General features: G+C 51.3%; 2 protein-coding genes across 3 annotated transcripts in view; one reads left to right on the forward strand and one right to left on the reverse strand.

The window, feature by feature from the left end:
• Positions 1–5,403, reverse strand: part of DPCD (deleted in primary ciliary dyskinesia homolog (mouse)) — a 22,966-nt gene extending 17,563 nt beyond the window's left edge. The window contains exon 1 of the mRNA XM_064373961.1: positions 5,303–5,403. Within this exon, the coding sequence (XP_064230031.1) occupies positions 5,303–5,366 (64 nt within the window). The 5' untranslated portion in view covers positions 5,367–5,403. The remainder of the gene's footprint in view (positions 1–5,302) is intronic.
• Positions 5,393–15,120, forward strand: POLL (DNA polymerase lambda). 2 transcript variants are annotated; one of them, XM_012439463.3, is made up of 9 exons: positions 5,393–5,501; positions 6,330–6,490; positions 7,882–8,176; positions 8,536–8,698; positions 9,099–9,416; positions 10,340–10,513; positions 11,102–11,230; positions 13,547–13,715; positions 14,205–15,120. In XM_012439463.3, exons 2-9 carry the CDS (start codon positions 6,376–6,378, stop codon positions 14,567–14,569), a joined length of 1,728 nt encoding a protein of 575 aa, XP_012294886.2. In that variant the 5' UTR covers positions 5,393–5,501; positions 6,330–6,375; the 3' UTR covers positions 14,570–15,120. The 2 variants fall into 2 exon arrangements, with proteins under 2 accessions (XP_012294886.2, XP_064230030.1); XM_064373960.1 differs by lacking the exons at positions 5,393–5,501; positions 7,882–8,176; positions 8,536–8,698 and having other exon boundaries at positions 6,344–6,490.
• The last annotated feature ends 4,335 nt before the right edge of the window (positions 15,121–19,455 follow it).

The raw sequence follows: 19,455 nt of genomic DNA on the forward strand, positions 1-19,455 counted from the left end.
ACACTACAGCCTCAAACTTCTGGGCTCAAGCAATCTTCCTGCCTCAGTTTCCCCAGTAGCTGGGATTACAGGTGCCCAACACAAGTGTTTAGTTTTTATAAAATCAGCTATATATTTTCTTCCTTTGTGGTTACTGCCTTAGAAGTTGCGCTTAGCACATCCTCCCTTACCCAATGATTATGAGATACTTATCTATACTTTAATAGTATATTGAGTCTAGAAATATATGTATATATAAATTCTTGAGAATATTAGTATATTTTTGTAAAAGAAAAAATATCTTTGAGTGTACACATGGAATAATATAGAAGTTTACGTATAAAAATGTAAATTGCACTTTGGGAGGCCGAGGCGGGTGGATCACGAGGTCAAGAGATCGAGACCATCCTGGTCAACACGGTGAAAGCCCGTCTCTACTAAAAAATATAAAAAAATTAGCTGGGCATGGTGGCACATGCCTGTAGTCCCAGCTACTCGGGAGGCTGAGGCAGGAGAATTGCTTGAACCCAGGACCCAGGAGGCGGAGGTTGCGGTGAGCCGAGATCGCGCCATTGCACTCCAGCCTGGGTAACAAGAGCAAAACTCCGTCTCCAAAAAAAAAAAAGAAAAAAGTAAATTATGGGGGCCAGGCACAGTGGCTCACACCTGTAATCCTAGCACTTTCAGAGGCCCAAGCAGGTGGATCACGAGGTCAGGAGTTCAAGACCATCCTGGCTAAGAGGGTGAAACCCTGTCTCTACTAAAAATACAAAAAATTAGCTGGGCATGGTGGCACGTGCCTATAATCCAAGCTACTTGGGAGGCTGAGGCAGGAGAATTGCTTGAACCCAGGAGGAGGAGGTTGCAGTGAGTGGAGATTGCACCACTGCACTTCAGCCTGGGGGACAGAGTGAGACTCTGTCTCAAAAAAAAAAAAAAGTAAATTATGGGCTAGGCGCAGTGTCTCACGCCTATAATCCCAGCCCTTTGGGAGGCCGAGATAGGCAGATCACCTGAGGGCAGGAGTTTTGAGACCAGCCTGGCTAACATAGTGAAATGCTGTTTCTCCTAAAAATACCAAAAAATTAGCCAGGTATCATGGCACATGCCTGTAATCCCAGCTACTTGGGAGGCTGATGCGGGAGAATCACTTGTACCCAGGAGGCGGAGGTTGCAGTAAGCCGAGATCGCACCACTGCACTGCAGCTCGGGCAACAAAAATGATGGTGGCTCATGTCTGTAATCTCAGCACTTTGGGAGGCTGAGGTGGGTGGATCACCTGAGATCGGGAATTCAAGACCAGCCTGGCCAACATGGTGAAAACTTGTCTCTACTAAAAATACAAAAAAAATTAGCTGGGCATATGACACATGCCTGTAATTCCAGCTACTTGGGAGACTGAGACAGGAGAATCGCTTGAACCCGGAAGGCAGAGGTTGCAGTGAGCCAAGATCATACCACTGCACACTATAGCCTGGGTGACAGATCAAGACTCCGTTTCAAAAAAAAAAAAAAAAAGTAAATTACGATTATCTGGGTGGTAGTATTAAACTTTATTTTTATTTATCTTTATTTTATTTTTCATATTTCCACAATGAACGTAATTATTTCTTAAAAAAAAAAATCTATGTCCAAAACGTGGTCAGTCTTGGTTAAAAAAAAAAAAAAAAGTCAAAAGTAGGCCAGGTGCAGTGGCTCACACCTGTAATGCCAGTACTTTGGGAGGCTAAGGTGGGCGGATCACAAGGTCAAGAGATCAAGAACAGCCTGGCCAATATGGTGAAACCCCATCTCTACTAAAAATACAAAAATTAGCCGGGCATGGTGGCAGGTGCCTATAATCCCAGCTACTTGGGAGGCTGAGGCAGGAGAAACGCTTGAATCTGGGAGGTGGAGGTTGCAGTGAGCCGAGATCGTGCCATTGCACTCCATCCTGGGCAACAGAGCAAGATTCCGTCTCAAGAAAAAAAAGAAAAATCAAAAGTAAACTGGATTATCATTATCCAATCCAAGATATCAACAGCCATGATTCTTGGTGGAAAGGAGTAACACCCCCACTCTCCACACCCCTTCTACACACCTGGGCTTAACTCTGCAAGTTTGACAAGGCATATCTACATATGCAATACTAAATTGTTTTTCAGTTTGGGGGTAGGGTGGAACCTAACAACATCATTTTGTGATGCTACTAACAAAAGAACTTCACAAAATCCAGGCTGATAAAACACTTGTTTAAACAATGCTGTGGTCAGAAAGAGTGAAAGCAGGGACTGGAGTGGCTATTTGTAGACTCTTGTTCAGAGCAGCATTATTCACAATTCCCAAAAGGTGGAAGCAACCCAGATGTCCATCGACGATGAATGAATAAACAGAACGCAGTATAGACATACAATGGGGTATCAGCCTTCAAAAAGAGTTAAATTTTGACACATGCTACAATATCCATACCCCTGTGTCCACCGCTTCCAGGCACAGCCCTTGGTCCTTGCTGCATCTCCCTTAAAAACACAGGGAACATTTAGAGGTTTACTTTACACAGGATATCACAGCCAGAAAGGACCCCAGACATAACAATAGTAGCCCATCCACTTCATTTTAGAGATAAGGAAAGTGAGGTCCAAACAGGTAAAGGGCTGCCTGGAGATCCGCTGATGAATTAACGGCACAGTTGGAAGCATCCAGCTGTGGCAACATGGATGAACCTGAAGCATTATGCTAAGTGAAATACGCCAGTTACAGAAGGACAAATATTGTATGATTCCACTTAGATGAGGTTCCTAGAGTAGTCAAATTCATAGAGACAGAAAGTAGAATGGTGGTTGCCAGGGGATGGGGGAGGAGGGAATGAGGACTTGGCATTTGATGGGTACCGAGTTTCACTTGAGCTAGGTGTAGCGGCACATGCTTGTAGTCCCAGCTATTCAAGAGGCTGAGGCGGGAGGCTTACATGAGCCTAGGAGTTCAAGCTAATATCGCACCAGTGTACCCCAACCTGGGTGACAGAGTAAGTCCCTGTCTCCAAAAAACAAAAAACAGAACTTCAGTTGAGAAAGATTAAAAAGTTCTGGAGCTGGATGGTGGTGATAGTTGTACAACAATGCGAATGTACTTAATGCCACAGAACTGTACACTTAAAAATGATTAAATGCTAAATTCTGTTACGTATTTGTCACCACAATAAAAACAAAAACCACTGTCCTATGAAAAAATGTCCTAAATCTTTAGCAAGGCATAAGAGATCTATCACAATACGCCCCAATTTATCTGTAATCTCTCTTCATTTCCTACAACTTCCCCTCGTTGCTGCTTGAGAAAAGGGACCTTTTTATTCTCCCTTCTATCCTGGCACCTAGAATAGTATCTGACATGTTATAGGTGGTTTGTTCTGACTGAGTGACTGCTTTAACATCACTAACCGTTTTGTTATTCCTCTAGTAATCATCCATGTACCTTTGCACCTTCACATATGGGCCTTTATATGTGAGTCATTCTTCCTTGAACAGCTATCCTCTTCTTCATTCAGCAAACGCCTATTAATTCTTTTTTTTTTTCTTATGTATTTTGAGACAGGGTCTCGCTCTGTCACCCAAGCTGAAGTGCAGTGGCATGATCTTGGCTCACTGCTGCATCTACCTCCCCGGCTCAAGTGATCCTCTGGCCTCAGCCACCACAAGTAGCTGGAACTATAGGCATGTGCCATGACACCCACCTAATTTTTATTTTTTGTTTGAGACAGAGTCTCACTCACTCTGTTACCCAGGCTGGAATGCAGTGGTGTGATCTCAGCTCATTGCAACCTCCGTCTCCTGGGTTCAAGTGATTCTCCTGCTTTAGCCTCTGGAGTAGCTGGAATTACAGGCACACACCACCACACCTGGCTAATTTTTGTATTTTTAGTAGAGACAGGGTTTCACCATGTTGGCCAGGCTGGTCCCGAACTCCTGGCCTCAAGTGATCCACCCACCTTGGCCTCCCAAAGTGCTGAGATTGCAGGCATGAGCCACCACCCAGAACCATAATTTTTGTATTTTTTGTAGAGACAAAGTTTAGCCATGTTGCTCAGGTTGGTCTCGAACTCCTGAGCTCAAATGATTCACCTGCCTCGGCCTCCCAGAGTGTTGGAATTATGGGCTTGAGCCACTGTGCCTGGCCTTATTAATTGTTTAGGACCCAGAAACATCATCACTTCTGTTGAGTCTTTCTCCAAAGAGGTGTCATTTACACCTTCATTATTTCCTACCATTTTATACAAGATTACAACCTCTATTTAGCACATCTTATTATTTGCATACATGTTTTTTCCAACCACTCTAAGTCCGGGGACAACATATCTTTTTCTTTCAGTTCAAGTTTAGAGCTTGGCACATAGTAAAAGCCTCCCTAAATGTTGCACAAAAGAGCAAATGATTTTAATTTCCACCAACTTCAGGCTGCCTTGACTGGCCTCTACCTGTGAATGTGAGTCACCCGCTGTTATCTTCAAAACCTCAGGAACTTCAGACCCAATTCATCCTGGCTCCCCAGTGGGTCCAGAAAGGACCTAAGTGCACAGGGGGCTAACACCGGCCATTCCTAGGGTGGGAAAAAGGTATCCATGCCCCTGTGCCCACCTCTTCCAGGCACAGCCCTTGGTTCTTGCTCTAGCTCTCCTAAAGACACAGAAAACATTAAGAGGTTCACTTTAGGCCGGGCGTAGTGGCTCACGCCTGTAATCCAAGCACTTTGGAGGCCAAGGCGGGCGGATCACCTGAGGTCAGGAGTTCAAGACCAGCCTGACCAACCTAGTGAAACCCCGTCTTTAAAAAAAAAAAAAGAGGTTCACTTTACAAAAATATTACAGCTGGAAAGGGCCTTAGTGGTAGCCCATCCACTTCATTTTACAGACGAGGAAAGTGAGGTCCAAACAAATAAAAGGGCCGACTGGAGAGCCCATGGTGAATTAATGGCAGAGTCGGAACTACAGCCCAGGCCTCTCTCCTCTCTAAAGCATTCTTGGAGTTCAGTTTCCTCTTCTGTAAAACGGGGTGAAAAATTAGCCTCTCAGGACAGTGGTGAGGAGCAAATGAGATAATGAATGTGAAAGAAATTATTATATTAGCAACAAACTCAAAGCAGAGCGAGCTGGTGTAGAGGAATCTAATTGGTGTCTGGAGACCTGTGTTCCAGTCACGTCATCTCTCAGCCTCAGTCTCCTCATCTACAAACGCAGGGACCTGGCCCGGCTGACCGCCGAGACCCTTTCAGCTCTGCCGACCCTGAGGCCTTTTCTGTGGGCGGACCCTGGGGAAAAAAACGAGGGAGCTCGCGGGGGCCCTCGAGTTACCATCCTGGAGTAGCGCAGTCTTCTCGGCCGTCCGCAGACTCTCCAACCATCCCGTCACCGCCATCTTTCCTCTGCCAAGCAGCGCGCCCGGCCGCTGCCATGGCAACCGTTCCATTGACGGTCACTTCCGGCTGACTCGGAAGCTATTCTGGGCATTTGCCCTCCTTTCCCCCTTCGTCCGCTCTCATTGGCTCTCCTGGTAAGTGGTTTATTCCTGCCCACCCGCGGGTGATCAGCTTGGCCAGTTGTCGAACCCACCCGGGGACCGACTTCGGGGGTTGGAGAGGGACTCCTGGGGCCGGGGTCGGGCGCTCCAGCTTTCCTCTAGCCCGGAGCTGGGATTCCCCGGCCTGCGCCAGCTGCGTACACGGCGGGTACAGCACACCTGCCCGGGTCTTCTCCATCCCCAGCTGCGAGACCGAGACTCCTCCAATCCCGGAGGGTGCCCCACACCTGCTGCGGCCGTGCCCCATCTCCCCGCAGCTGTGGGGCCGAGCACCCCCGTGCCGAGAGGCTGAGACCAGAGCAGGTGCAGGGCGTTCCTACTCACCCCCGAAAGTCCCCCTCCTTAGGTTTTCCTCTGCAACTCTGTGTTGAAGGTAGAGCAAGATTATGTGGCGTTTATGGTGCAGGTTCTCCCCAGTCTCGCCTCCCCTCCCTAAAACTCCATTCCCTAGCCCAGTATCCCATTTTGGTAAAGCCCTTCGGAAGGGGGCTGCAGCAGTAGGGCTGTGCTGAATCTTTAGAGCAACCCCACTGAGGAATGGTGTTGTTTCCTGCTCCTCAAAGTACCCGCAATGGTCCCAGTCTTCTCATTTCCCCTAATACTCCGAAAGACTAATACTTTGAAAGGCTGGGGAGTGTGAAGCGAGGCTACACCAGTGAAGTTTAACGGGGTTTGAGGAGACCCCCCGCCCACCACTGTCTCCCCGAACTGGGCTGCTATCCCCAAGGCCTGGTCAGGAAACACCCTACCTCCATAGGCAAATAGGTTGGAGAGCCTAAATTCTGAATTTCCACATGACAGCTGCCCTGGGCAACCCTCTGATAGAGCGGGATCCAGCCACACTTCAATGGATCCCAGGGGTATCTTGAAGGCATTTCCCAAGCGGAAGAAAATTCATGCCGATGCGTCATCAAAAGTACTTGCAAAGATTCCCAGGAGGGAAGAGGGAGAAACAGCAGAAGGTGAGCTAACCCACCCTCAGAACCCTCGTTCCCTTGAACCCTCAGCCTTCATGTGCTTCAGCCCTACGTTGTTCATGTCCAGAATCAGATATTGGAGCTGACTTTGCCTGTCCAGGGCTTGCAGGTCTGTTTGTACCTGCTTTGTACTAAGCTTGGTCCTGGGTCTTGGACAGGCCATTTGCTGTGTTATCTTCTTTTCTACCCAAAAACCTCTATTAATCAGAAAAGACTCCCTGGACCCTCTGGGAATGACCAGTAGAATTTTTGCCCTGGGGGACTGAGCAGAAATCCCCACCATTACCCAGGTTTGTTGTTAGTTGTTTTGCAGCCAAATTGACAAATAAATGGCGGAGGCTTTGGGGACAGGATCGTCAGGTCTGGCAGACTGTAAGGGCAAGAAACATGTAATGGCAAGAAATATGTGCTTTGTTGAAAGAACAAATGATAAGGGATTCAAAGTAAGGAGGGAGGCGGGATGTGGTGGCTCAGGCATGTAATCCCAGCACTTTGGGAGGCTGAGGCAGGCAGATCACCTGAGCTCAGGAGTGCAAGACAAGCCTGGGCAACATGGCAAAATCCCGTCTCTACTAAAAATACAAAAAATTAGCCAGGCATGGTGACACACACCTGTAATCCCAGCTACTTGGGAGGCTGAGGCATGAGAATTGCTTGAACCCGGGAGATGGAGGTTGCAGTGAGCTGAAATCATGCTATTGCACTCCTGCCTGGGTGACAGAGTGAGCCTGTCTCAAAAAAACAAAAACAAACAAAACAAAGAAGGGAGGAGGCATTAATTCAACAGATATTTACAGGTTACTTACAATGTGCCAGACACTTCTAGGTTGCACCAGGAAACAGGATGTATCCTCCTTGTCCCAGGCAGGCAAGGTGGCTCATGCCTGTAATCCTAATACTTTGGGAGATCAGGGAGGGCAGATCATGAGGTCAAGAGATCAAGACCATCCTGGCCAAAGTGGTGAAACCCCGTCTCTAGACGGGGTTTGTAAAAATACAAAAATTAGCTAGGCGTGGTGGCGTGTGCCTGTAATCTCAGCTACTCGGGAGGCTGAGGCAGAAGAATCACTTGAACCCAGGAGGCGGAGGTTGCAGTGAGCTGAGATCACGCCATTGCACTCCAGCCTGGGCAACAGAGTGAGACTCCATCTCAAAAAAATAAAAAAATAAATTCTTGTCCCTTACATTCAAGTGCTGGCCTGTGAGAAAATTTGCTACATGTAGAAGGGAAACTGGATGGAAGGGAAATGCTTATTTTCAGGGTAGCGGACTATAAACACTTCATTCAGATCATGTTAGAAATTATGTTGTAACCAGGGGTGGCAGATAAAAATAAAAATGTTATGACAGTAGTCATCTGGATGTTCCTTCCACAGAGTGGCTGAGCTCCCTTCGGGCCCATGTTGTATGCACTGGCATTGGACGAGCCCGGGCAGAACTCTTTGAGAAGCAGATTGTCCAGCATGGTGGCCAGCTATGCCCTGCCCAGGCCCCAGGTGTCACTCACATTGTGGTGGATGATGGCATGGACTATGAGCGGGCCCTCCGCCTTCTCAGATTACCCCAGCTGCCCCAGGGTGCTCAGCTGGTGAAGTCAGCCTGGCTGAGCTTGTGCCTTCAGGAGAGGAGGCTCGTGGATGTAGCTGAATTCAGCATCTTCATCCCTAGTAGGTGGGCTGATCCCAGTCTTTTTTTCAAATGTTTTCTAGTAGCATCTTGAGATCTCTTCTTAATTAAAAAATTAGCCAGGCATGGTAGTGTGTGCCTGTAGTCCCAGCTACAAGAGGCTAGGGTGGGAGGCTTGATTGAGCCCGGGAGGTTGGGGCTGCACTGAGCCTTGATTGCACCACCCCACTCCACCCTGGGTGACAGAGCAAGACCCCGTCTCAAAAGAAATCCCAAACACCTCAAAAAACTCATTGTTTTAATTGGACACACTGGGAAACCAAGTCTTTCAGAGTAAAGAAGGACTGGGGACAGATATAGGGTGAGACCTTTGGTGTCTTAACCACCTATCACCATCCCTATAGGTATTTGGACCAGCCACAGCCCAGCAAGACAGAGCAGGATTCTTCTATTCCTTCTGGCACCCATGAGGCCCTGCTTCAGACAGCGCTTTTTCCTCCTCCTTCTCCCACCAGACCTGTGTCTCCTCCCCAAAAGGCAAAAGAGACACCAAACACCCAAGCCCAGGTCAGGAGCCTGCCATCCCTCAGAGCTCCCTTCCCCTAGGAAGCAGATCACAGAAATGGGGAGGGCCTGGTGGCTGTTCAGAAAGCCACAGGCCCCTGAGAGAGGAGCGCTATTGTGAAGCGATTTAGCTCTTCCTGACACTCATCACTGCCTCATTCATCTAGGCCGCATCTACCACACACCACTGGGGATCCTAGGGCTATGCACTGGGGGGAGCTTAAGGGAATGTGGCCCCACACTCAAGGAGATCCAAGTCTGATGCAGAAGGCCTGCCCCATTCTTAGGTCTGACTAGAAGACCCTCGCCCCAACAAAGAAGATGACCCCATGACCCCCACCTTCAAGGATCCCTTCTCCTGGAGAGTAAGAATTTATTGTTTCCTTTCCTTCTCTACCCCAAGCCCATCTCTGATGATGAAACCAGTGATGGGGAAGAAACCCAGGTTAACGCAGCTGATCTGGAAGCCCTCATCAGTGGCCACTACCCCACCTCCATTGAGGGAGACTGTGAGCCTCGCCTAGCCCCTGAGGTCCTGGATAAGTGGGTCTGTGCACAGCCCTCAAGCCAGAAGGTGACCAACCACAACCTCCATATCACAGAGAAGCTGGAAGTTCTGGCCAAAGCCTACAGTGTCCAGGGGGACAAGTGGAGGGCCCTGGGCTATGCCAAGGCCATCAATGCCCTCAAGAGCTTCCACAAGCCTGTCACCTCGTACCAGGTACCCAGGGGCTAGGGTGGGAAGAGGGGTCTTTTCTTTACTAGCCAGGGGTTAGTGAAGGCGCTGCCAGTCACCGGTGGGGTTCTGGTACAATGGTGAAGATTTTATGGTGTCTAGGACTTGCACTTCCTTTTTTTTCTAAAAGGAAAATTGATGAAAGCAGATTGGCAAAATCTTGATAGTTGTTGAAGCTGGGAGATGGGTACTTGCGGGTTTGTTATACTGATCCTTCTACTTTTGAATTTTTTAACATAATAAAAAGTTTTTTTATTTTTCATTTTGTTTATTTATTTATTTAGTAGAGATGGGGTTTTGCCATGTTACCCAGGCTGGTCTCAAACTCCTGGGCTCCAGCGATCCACCTTCCTCAGCCCTGCAAAGTGCTGGGATTACAGACAACCGCTGTGCCCAGCCTAAAAGTTTTTTTTAAAAAAGTTTAGACTCTTAAGCCTAACAGACCAGGGTTTGAATTCTGGTTCCTGTCACTCACTCACTGTGTGACTCCAGGCAAGTTACTTAAACTTTCAGAGCATCAGTTTTCTCATTAGTAAAAAGGGGCTACTATTCAATGAAATGGAACGTGTACCACAGGACCTGACATACAGTAAGCCCTCAGTAAATGTTAGCTCTTGCTGTTGGAATGATGATTATGATGATGGTGGTGGTGGCGGTGGTGGTGACTAATATCATCATTATTTTCTACTTCTTACTGCTGATCTCCAAAAGACAAATTATCCAGCCCTCATTCTATCCAAAATTCTCATCTTTATCTACAACCCAAGCTTTACACAGCCACACAGTTGCCAAGCAGCCAGGCTGGCTTTTCCACCAGCATCTGCTAGAGGAGTCAGCTTCCTTTTCACTGGCTCTACCTCCTCCATCTTCTCACTCTTCTTTCTTGCCTCTGCCTCCTCCTCCTCTAGGAGGCCTGCAGTATCCCTGGAATTGGGAAGCGGATGGCTGAGAAAATCAGAGAGATCCTGGAGAGTGGGCATCTGCGGAAGCTGGACCATATCAGTGAGAGCGTGCCTGTCTTGGAGCTCTTCTCCAACATCTGGGGAGCTGGAAGCAAGACTGCCCAGATGTGGTACCAACAGGTCACATGCTAGCCCAGCCCCTACTTCAGTTTTGCTGTGTCTCAGAGTTCTCTACCCTTTTCTCTGATGGGAATGCACCCACAGTATAGGGAGACCATTTTTTCGAGGGAACCAGGACTCATATAGACCCCTTAGCTTCCAGAGCAGCCTTGTTGCTTGGTATCCTTAAGAAGGAGTAGGCAGAGACAAGAAGTATGTTTCTCTATCTCCCCAGACCAGCAAGGGCCTTCCTAAGGAGGCCAGGCCTTGACACTGCCTGTCTAGAGCAGTAGTTCCCAATCCTGGCTCTACTCACAATCACCAGGGGAGTTTGGTAACGATGAAGATGCCCAGGCCCATCCTCAGACTGATGGAATCGTGAACCAGTATTTTAGGATAGTGGCAAGGCTGGATTATGGCATGTTTTCCATACCCCCTGCCTTTCCCAAGTCCTGCTGAGTACAGACCCAACCACCCCTAGGACAGTCCTGCCCCTAGCCTTCCCTAGAGTCTGGGGCAATAGAAGCCCAGACTTCTAATGTGTGCTCACTCATACCTCTTCATTGGTCTTGGAGCCTCACATCTTCCCATCTGGCTTCTTTTTTCCAGGGCTTCCGAAGTCTGGAAGAAATCCGCAGCCAGGCCTCCCTGACGACCCAGCAGGCCATTGGCCTGAAGCATTACGATGACTTCCTGGAACGCATGCCCAGAGAGGAGGCTACAGAGATCGAGCAGACAGTAAGCAGGTGTCCCAGAGCAGTGAGGACAGCCAGGTCCTGCTGTAAGGTCTTGGGTCAAAGCCAAGAACCCCTGACTCCTCAGCTGGGGAGCACAGCAGGCAGAGGAAACTGTGGGTCACCAGAGGTTGAGGAGAGAGCAAGTTGAAACTGAAGCTCCAGGCCCAGAGGTGGGGGTGGGTGGCTTTGGGAGGAAAAAGCTGTAACATCAGCCCTCTGGATTCTAGTTTTCAGTAGTCAGACCTGTTAGGATTGGATTCAATTCTTGTCTGGTTGGTGTTAGGATTGGGTTATTGTTAGGGTTAGATTACAGGCGGATTATATCTGTATTACTTGCGGTTAGGGTAGATCAGGACAGAGGTTTTTAATGTTTTTTTAATTTAATTTTATTTTTATTTCACCAACTTCTTGAGAACCTGATGAAAACTGTGGGCTGTTTTCTCCCCAGAATGCACAAATCTGCAAAAGTTTTTGTTTTTTCCAGATGTATGGACCACCCAAGGCCGGCTCAGGATTGGGGCAGAGTTGGTGTAGGAGCACAGTGCCAGTAGGATTCAGTTTGGGGCTGGAAGAAAGCTCCATGAAGATCCAGTTAAGACCAGGCACCGTGGCTCGTGCCTTTAATCCCAGCACTTTGGGAGAGGCCAGGGTGGGTGGATCATGAGTTCAGGAGTTCGAGACCAGCCTGGCCAACATGGTGAAACCCTGTCTCTATAAAACATACAAAAATTTCCAGCCTGGCCAACATGGCAAAACCTCATCTCTACTGAAAATACAGAAAAGTTAGCCAGCTGTGGCTCATGCCTATAATCTGTTACTTGGGAGGCTGAGGTGGGAGATTTGCTTGAACCTGGGAGGCAGAGGTTGCAGTGCGCCAAGATCGTGCCACTGCACTCTAGCCTGGGTAACAGAGTTCTCAGAGTTCCCTGCCCTGTTCTCTGACTCTGTCTCAAAAAAAAAAAAAAAAAAAAAAGATTGAGTTAAAGTTAGGCTTTAGTTAGGTGTAGGATTTTCTTAATGCTGGTTGCTTTTGAGTTTTGTAGTTGTCCAAGACATAAGGTTTGGTTTAGAGTTGGGTTCGTGATTAGGTTCATCTGAAACAGATGAGAGACAGACTAGACTGCATTTGGGGCTCAGTGTGTCATTTGTTCAGTGGGCATTAGGATTAGGAGCTGCTTGTGAGAGGTAAGGTTGCTCACTTTTGTCAGGGATTCTGATAGAGTGGGATCCCATGGGGACTGGCCCAGTTTGGTTGAAATCAGCCTCCAGCTCCATTCCAGGCCACAGGGCTGAGGCCGGTGTGAGATGGATAGACAGGCCTCTTTGTCTGCCCATCACCAGGCCTTGGTGCTAGTGATGACACCGTCACTCAGCCATGGTGTCCGGGCATGGAGAATGCTGCAGTCAGTCCCCAGCCTGTTGGAACAAAAGAGGCTTCCCACCTGGCTTCCCGTGCCCCCATGTAAGGGCTCCAGCCATAGGAGTTTTGATGGGATTACTCACGTGGACCTCCTCCTTCCATTCTCTTGGGAGGCTCAAGAAGGGAATAAGGGGATTAGCAGAGCTCTCCTGTCAGAAGACTTGAAGTATGGGGCCCCAGAATTCTCAGTGTCCTGGGGTGGAGGCGGGAGGCCATCTGCATATGAAAAGAACTTCACTGTCTCAGGGGTGGAGGCTAACAGGTTCATTTTTCCTCTGAGAGGGGCAATCCTTCAGCTGACAGTTGCTGTCTCAGCTGCCTCCCCACCAAGAAAGGATGTGGTGTGGGTTCAGAACTGCCCCCTCTTTGCTTTCTTTCCTCTGCTTTCCCACAGGTGCAGCTGGATTTCTGTGCTCCGCTTTCTCCCAGGCCTGGGCCTGGGCCATGCTGCCAGCCAGCTGCTCAGGCCTCAAGCCCCAGCTCACACATTCCACCTCTAGCTACAAATCAGTAGATATCTGGGGCTGCCTAGACCTGGCTGAGGGCTTTCAGCACCTGACCCCTTGTCCTAAGTGGAGTTTCACAGACATGGGCACGTGGGCTGGGGCAGAGAGAGCCTTTGTTTCCCTACCCTTAAAGAGCTCCACAGGGCAAGCTCAGTGCCCACTCTCAGAAGCAGAGCTGGCACCTTCTCCCATCTCTCCTCAGGCTTGCCTCTTGCACAATGAGCTGCTTCTCTTCTGTCCTAGCGAAGGGAAAGAACAGCAGCTCCTCAGGGTCGATTACCCAGGGCTGGCAGCAGGCGTCTGGGAATGGGCATAAGCAGGGAAGGCCCTTGTGCTGCCATAGGAGAGGAGCTCCCCACAGCCGCTCACCTGTCATTGCTCTCTTTCCCAGGTCCAGAAAGCAGCCCAGGCCTTTAACCCCAGGCTGCTCTGTGTGGCATGTGGCTCATACCGACGGGGAAAGGTGACCTGTGGTGATGTTGACGTGCTCATCACTCACCCAGATGGCCGGTCCCACCAGGGCATCTTCAGCCGCCTCCTTGACAGCCTTCGGCAGCAAGGTATTAGCTCCATCTCTGGGTGAGCAGGTTGATGGAGGGCAGCACAGGGCTGGGGGCCCCCGAGAGGGAGAACCTCAGAGTTCCAGTCCCAAGGCAGGAAGCAGGGGAGCAGTGCCCTGCCAGCATCCTGCCTCTCTGTCGGGACTGGGATCCTCTCAAGGGAGGGATGAAGCAGCCCTGCCACACCTATGTTGAGGTGCTCAGTGAACACTGCAGGCTGAGGATCTCATCTGATCTCCCTGCCACACCTATGTGGAGGTGCTCAGTGAACCCTAAAGGCCAAGGATCTCATCTGGTCCTTCTGTGACACTATGGGGGAGATGGGAATTACTATCCATGTTTTATAGAAAAGGAGAAGGGCCCAGAGAGGGTAGTGACCCCAGCTAATGCCTGGGCAAGCCCCAGCTTAGAGATCAGGAGAGACCTGGGAGGCTGGGATAGCCCAGGCCTGGCTCCCTGCCCTCCCAGTGGTCTCCTCTGTTGGGCCAGGGTTCCTCACAGACGACTTGGTGAGCCAAGAGGAGAATGGTCAGCAACAGAAGTACTTGGGGGTGTGCCGGCTCCCCGGGCCAGGACGGCGGCACCGGCGCCTGGACATCATCGTGGTGCCCTACAATGAATTTGCCTGTGCCCTGCTCTACTTCACCGGCTCTGCACACTTCAACCGCTCCATGCGGGCCCTGGCCAAGACCAAGGGCATGAGTCTGTCAGAACATGCCCTCAGCACTGCTGTGGTCCGGAACCCCCAAGGCTGCAAGGTGGGGCCTGGCCGAGTGCTGCCTACTCCCACTGAGAAGGATGTCTTCAGGCACTTAGGCCTCCCCTACCGAGAACCTGCCGAGCGCGACTGGTGACCCCTCGCTGAGGGTGCTGAGGAGAGCTGGGTTGGACTGGCTGCCCCTCCTGGCCACCAGTACTCCCTCCAGCCTCAGCTGGCTGAACCTCGCTGCTCCAAACACCAGCTTTCTCAGGGAGCTGGGCCCAGGGCTCTGGGCCTGAAGGCGAGAGCCAGCCTGGCTCCCAGGGTCTGCCTCGCCCTCTCCCAGGCAGGAGCTGGCTGCCGTCCCTTCTACCTCTCCACTGCCCTCGAAGAAATCTGCAAGTGGCCCCTTGTCCCATTTTAAGCAGGAGCTGGTGGCTGGTTTGAAGCCCCAGGTATCCCCCTTCCCTGCTATGGAAAGGCCAAGCTGCTGGGTGGGGCCAGAAGCTGCAGGGGAGGGAAGCGGCCGTGCTGTTGGCACTATCCAGGACCCTCTACAGTAGGACAGCTGTTCCACACGTGTTCCCTCTACTCACCCCACTTTCTGGGCAGCGCAGCTGGTGGTACTGGAAAGGGGGTGCCCCAGGCTCAGTGGGGACAGTGTTGGAAGGCCCAGGGGCCCAGTAAAGTGCATTTAACATTGAACCTGCCTGATGTCTATGAGCTGCTGCAGCCTCTGCCTGCCTTCTTCCACTCAGGCAGGGACAGGATGGGAACTGAAAGGAAAAGCCCAGAAAGGCTATGTTAACTGCCCTCCAGACAGGCCTGGCCTGAGTCAGCTCCTAAACTCACAGCAAAGACAGCAGTGCTGTGACCAGGGAGAATTGCAGAGTCAGGCACCAGGAGCGCCTATCTAGCCATCAGCATCTTCTGCAGGCCCTGCCTTAGACCAGGCTATCAGGGGACATGAGCAAAAGTGACAAGACTCAGGAAACCATTAGTAATAACTAAATGGTGACCTGTGTACACAGACAGGGATGGGCGGTCGGGGAAGGCTTCCCGAAGGAGGGAGAGGCAGGCTGGTAGGGAAATTGCCTCAGAGGAGTCAGCAGGCTCTGTTTGGGGACAATGAAGGACCACTTTCAGAGGGGACACTTGTGCTGGGAGTCAGGAACAGGTTGGGCTGGTGGAGGGCTGGAAGCTGAGCTACAGAGCTTGGTTTAATAGAGCAGACAGGAGCAGGTTCCGCTGGGGAGCACAGGATGGCTTCCTGAGGCTGGGCCTCACAAAGCAGGGAAACTTGGTGGGGAAGTGGGGGCATGGAAGGAGCTTCAGGTAGCCCAGTTATGAGGAGGAGCGGGCACAGAGTCAGAAGGAGGCGGTATTGGAGGAGTGAGAAGCCAGGAGAGGCCCCGTGCCGGCGGTTAGGAGGTGATGCGTGAGGGCAGCTTCAGCTCCAGAGGGGGATCCTACCTTGAGTATGCTGGGTGGGCTACATCTCTGTTGGTAACTTGCAGAGTCCTGGAGCCAGCCTTTGTCCACCTGGTCTCAATCATGGGATCCTAGTAGCCTGGGAGTAGGCCCCCCAACTCAAGCTCAGACCCCTGAAGTCTAAGTCAGGGGACCTTCCCAGCACCGGTCATGTGGGGAAAGGAATCAGAAGCCCACAGGACTTGGAGGGCCCTTTTGCAGCTCAGCACCAGCCCACGAGATGGCCAGTCCAAAGCCCAGAAGCCTTCTGAAGGGTGAGCCTCTCCCCCAAGAGCAAGAGCATCTACTCCTGGAGACACATGGCTGCCGAGAGCCACATGTGGGAGCCACACGGCTACTGCAGACTCCTGTCCTGGGTAGACAGGAGAGGGGCTGGGGAAAGCCCTGTGCCCGCAGGTGTAAAGGCTGTGTTTGGTCCCTCTCTGGACTGGTCCCAGTGTCTGCTACTGTCCTCAGCAAGAGCTGGAGTCAGCAGAAATCCAAAGACTGGGGTGTCTGGGTCCAAAGTTGCTTCTCTCCTTTTGCCCCAGCCTGCTCCAGGCCCAAGGAATAGGACCTCCAGGGCCAGGGGCAGAGGGAACCTGTGTGCAGCAGGCTGTGGTGTAGCTCGCCCAAGTTCTCTTCCTACACACAGGTCCCAGCACTGCAGGGAGGAATACCGCTTACTTCTTTGTCTGAAATCAGAATCAGACCTCCATTCTTGACACCCTTCCCATCTGCCTTAACTCCTCCCCTGAAAGACTAAGAATTCGGAGACTGCCTTGAAACCATGCAGACTCCTGGTCCCATCTCCTGGCCAGGGCAACAGAAAGTCATAGGATAAAGGGGGAGCATGCCTCACCTCCAGTGACCCATCCTGGGTGTCCCTTCAGCTGACACAGAAGCCCAGAAGAGCCACTGAGGCAGAGTAGCTGATAGAGGGATTTCTGAGTCTTGAGAAAGGCTGTCCAGTTTGGGGGTGAAATGAGGTTCTCTGAGTCCAAGTAAGAAAGGAATGTGAGTATTGGGGGTTCCCAGGCACTTTTGCACTGAACCTGGTTCTCGGGCAGGCTTTCAGCCCAGTCCCCCATCCTGCCATACAAGAAGACTCCTTTTCAGGGCCCTGGTGGGAACTGGGGTCCTGTCCGGCAGCTGAGCACCCACACACCTACCACGCAGTCACCACCTGGCCCAGGGTAGGCGGAGAGGGACCCCACAAGCCTGCTCCCTGCCCCACCCCAGTTCCTTGTCACTCTGTCCTTGAGCCAGGGTTGTCCTTGGGCAGGCCACATGTGTGGCAGGCAGAATAATGGTCCCCTGAAGATGTCTTAATCCCTGGAACCTGTGAATATGTCCCCTTAGTTGGCTAGAGGGACTTTGTGGATGTGATGGAGCCTAAGCATTTTGAGACGAAGTGATTATCCTGGGTAGTCCTGTGGGCCCAATGTAAACATGAGTTCTTTTTTTTTTTTTTGAGACAGAGTCTCACTCTATCACCCAGCTGGAGTGCAGTGGCACGATCTCAGCTCACTGCAACCTCTGTCTCCCAGGTTCAAGTGATTCTCCTGCCTCAGCCTCCTGAGTGGTTGGGACTACAGACGTGTGCCACCATGACAGGCTAACTTTTTTTATTTTTAGTAGAAATGGGGTTTCACTCTGTTGGCCAGTCTGACCTCGTGATCCACCCACCTCAGCCTCCCAAAATGCTGGGATTACAGGCGTGAGCCACCGCACCTGGCTAAACATGAGTTTTTAAGAGCTATAGTCATGGCTGGGTGTGGTGGCTCACACCTGGAATCCCAGCACTTTAGGAGGCTGAGGCGGGCTGATCACTTGAGCCCAGGAGTTTGAGACCAGCCTGGGCAACATGGCAAAACCCTATCTCTACAAAAAAATACAAAAGTTAGCCAGGCGTGACAGGGTATGGCCAGGCGTGGTGGTGCCTGCCTGTAATCCCAGCTACTTGGGAGGTGGAGGTGGGAGGATCACCTGAGCCTGGGAGGCAGAGGTTTCAGAACTTGCAGTGAGCTGAGATTGCACCACTGCATTCCAGCCTGGGCAACAGAGTGAGACTCCATCTAAAAAAAAAAAAAAAGCTACAATCAAAGAGACACTTGATGAGGAAAGGTCAGAGAGAGGTGACGTTCCTGGCTTTGAAGATGGGGAAACGTCTCCAGCCGAGTGTGAGCAGCCTCTAGAAGTCAGGGAAGGTAGGGAACAGCTTCTGCTCTAGAGCCTTCAGAAGGATCACAGCCCTGCTGCTGCCTGGCTTGATCTCAGGTAGACCTGTTGGATTTTGAGCTGGTAGAACTGTGAGATAATGACTTTTTGTTGTTTAAGCCAGTAAGTTGGTGTAATTTGTTACTGTAACTTCAGAAACCTAATAGACCGAGTGTGTGTTGGGCTCTCCCTGTACAAAGAGGGCAGAGGGACAGCAAGCGTGGGCCGGCCCTGCATGAGGTGGAGGGCGTCCTCTGAATTGTGTGGGAAAGGTGTCAGCCTCACATGAACCCTGAGCCCCACTCACTCTTTCTGGCCGCCACATGCTCAATCTGAGCCTCTCTAATTTCAGTATCTGACACTGTGCAAGGTGCACATCCTCCCCGGGCTGCTCTGCCCACCCGTACCAAGCTCGGAGCTTCATCTTTTCCCAGGGCCTGGGGTGGCGACATCCGTCTTGACTTTAGACCTGCACTAAGATGGGAGCAAGACAGGCCCCTGCCTTTCCTCCTGGGCTCTGGCTGCTCACAGGGCAGGTGTGGGCACAGGGCAGGGACCTCCCAGGCAGCACCTGGAGTGGGCACAAGGCGGGCAAGCCCAGCTATCTCCCATCCTACAGTTCCAATGGCTGGGAATGGCAAACCCCGACCCATTGTCTTGCTTCTCCAGGAGAATTATGGAATTACTCTCCCCTTAAATGGAATGGGTTACCCCTTGCCAGGATGGAGGACTGTGGCTTGGAGAAGACTTGGGCCTCACTTCCACAGTGGGGGCACCCCTTTCCAGGCCCTCCCCTGTTACCTTAGGGAGTGACCGCCCGTGCAAGTTACTGCTGTTGGGGCACCTGCTGCTGCCAGACTTGCAGCACCACCACCATGCCCAGCCATGCCTGGCTAACTTTTGTATTTTTTTTTTGAGATGGGGTTTTGCCATGTTGCCCAGGCTGGTCTCGATGGGCTCAGCCCCAGGGGTCTCTCACTCTATGTCTGTTCTGCCCTTAGTTTTCCAGAGCCCTTGAGCCACTGGGCAGTCCTGCTTCTGAGCTCTGGAACTGGGGAGTCCTCAGGGATGAAGCCCCAAACTGGTCTGAGGTTCTGGGCCAGGTCTCAGCCTCCTCGTCCTACTGGGGTGGTTAGGCAAGCCCTGGTCCCCACACTGCAGGGAACATCCCTGAAGAAGGCCCAAGGCTCAGAGATGAAGAGAGGCCCCAGGGGCTGAGGAACCATGGGGAGAGCCCGAGGTTGCCCCTGGAGGGCAGTAGGGATGCCAGGGAAGGCAGGCTGCTGCCCACTGCTTGAGTGGAGCCTCTTCAACGGTGGTGCCTTTGCCCTGCTGGACTCAGCCTAGCCC

Source organism: Aotus nancymaae, unplaced genomic scaffold (genome assembly GCF_030222135.1).
Source record: "Aotus nancymaae isolate 86718 unplaced genomic scaffold, 86718_ANA_hifiasm-v0.15.2.pri h1tg000010l, whole genome shotgun sequence".
Lineage (NCBI taxonomy): Eukaryota > Metazoa > Chordata > Mammalia > Primates > Aotidae > Aotus > Aotus nancymaae.

Coding starts and splice junctions, on each gene's coding strand:
- POLL (XM_012439463.3), top strand. CDS start 6,376: ATGGATCCCAGGGGTATCTTGAAGGCATTTCCCAAGCGGAAGAAAATT. Junction 8,699..9,098: donor CACCAAACACCCAAGCCCAG/GTCAGGAGCCTG, acceptor CTCTACCCCAAG/CCCATCTCTGATGATGAAAC. Junction 13,716..14,204: donor TGACAGCCTTCGGCAGCAAG/GTATTAGCTCCA, acceptor CTGTTGGGCCAG/GGTTCCTCACAGACGACTTG.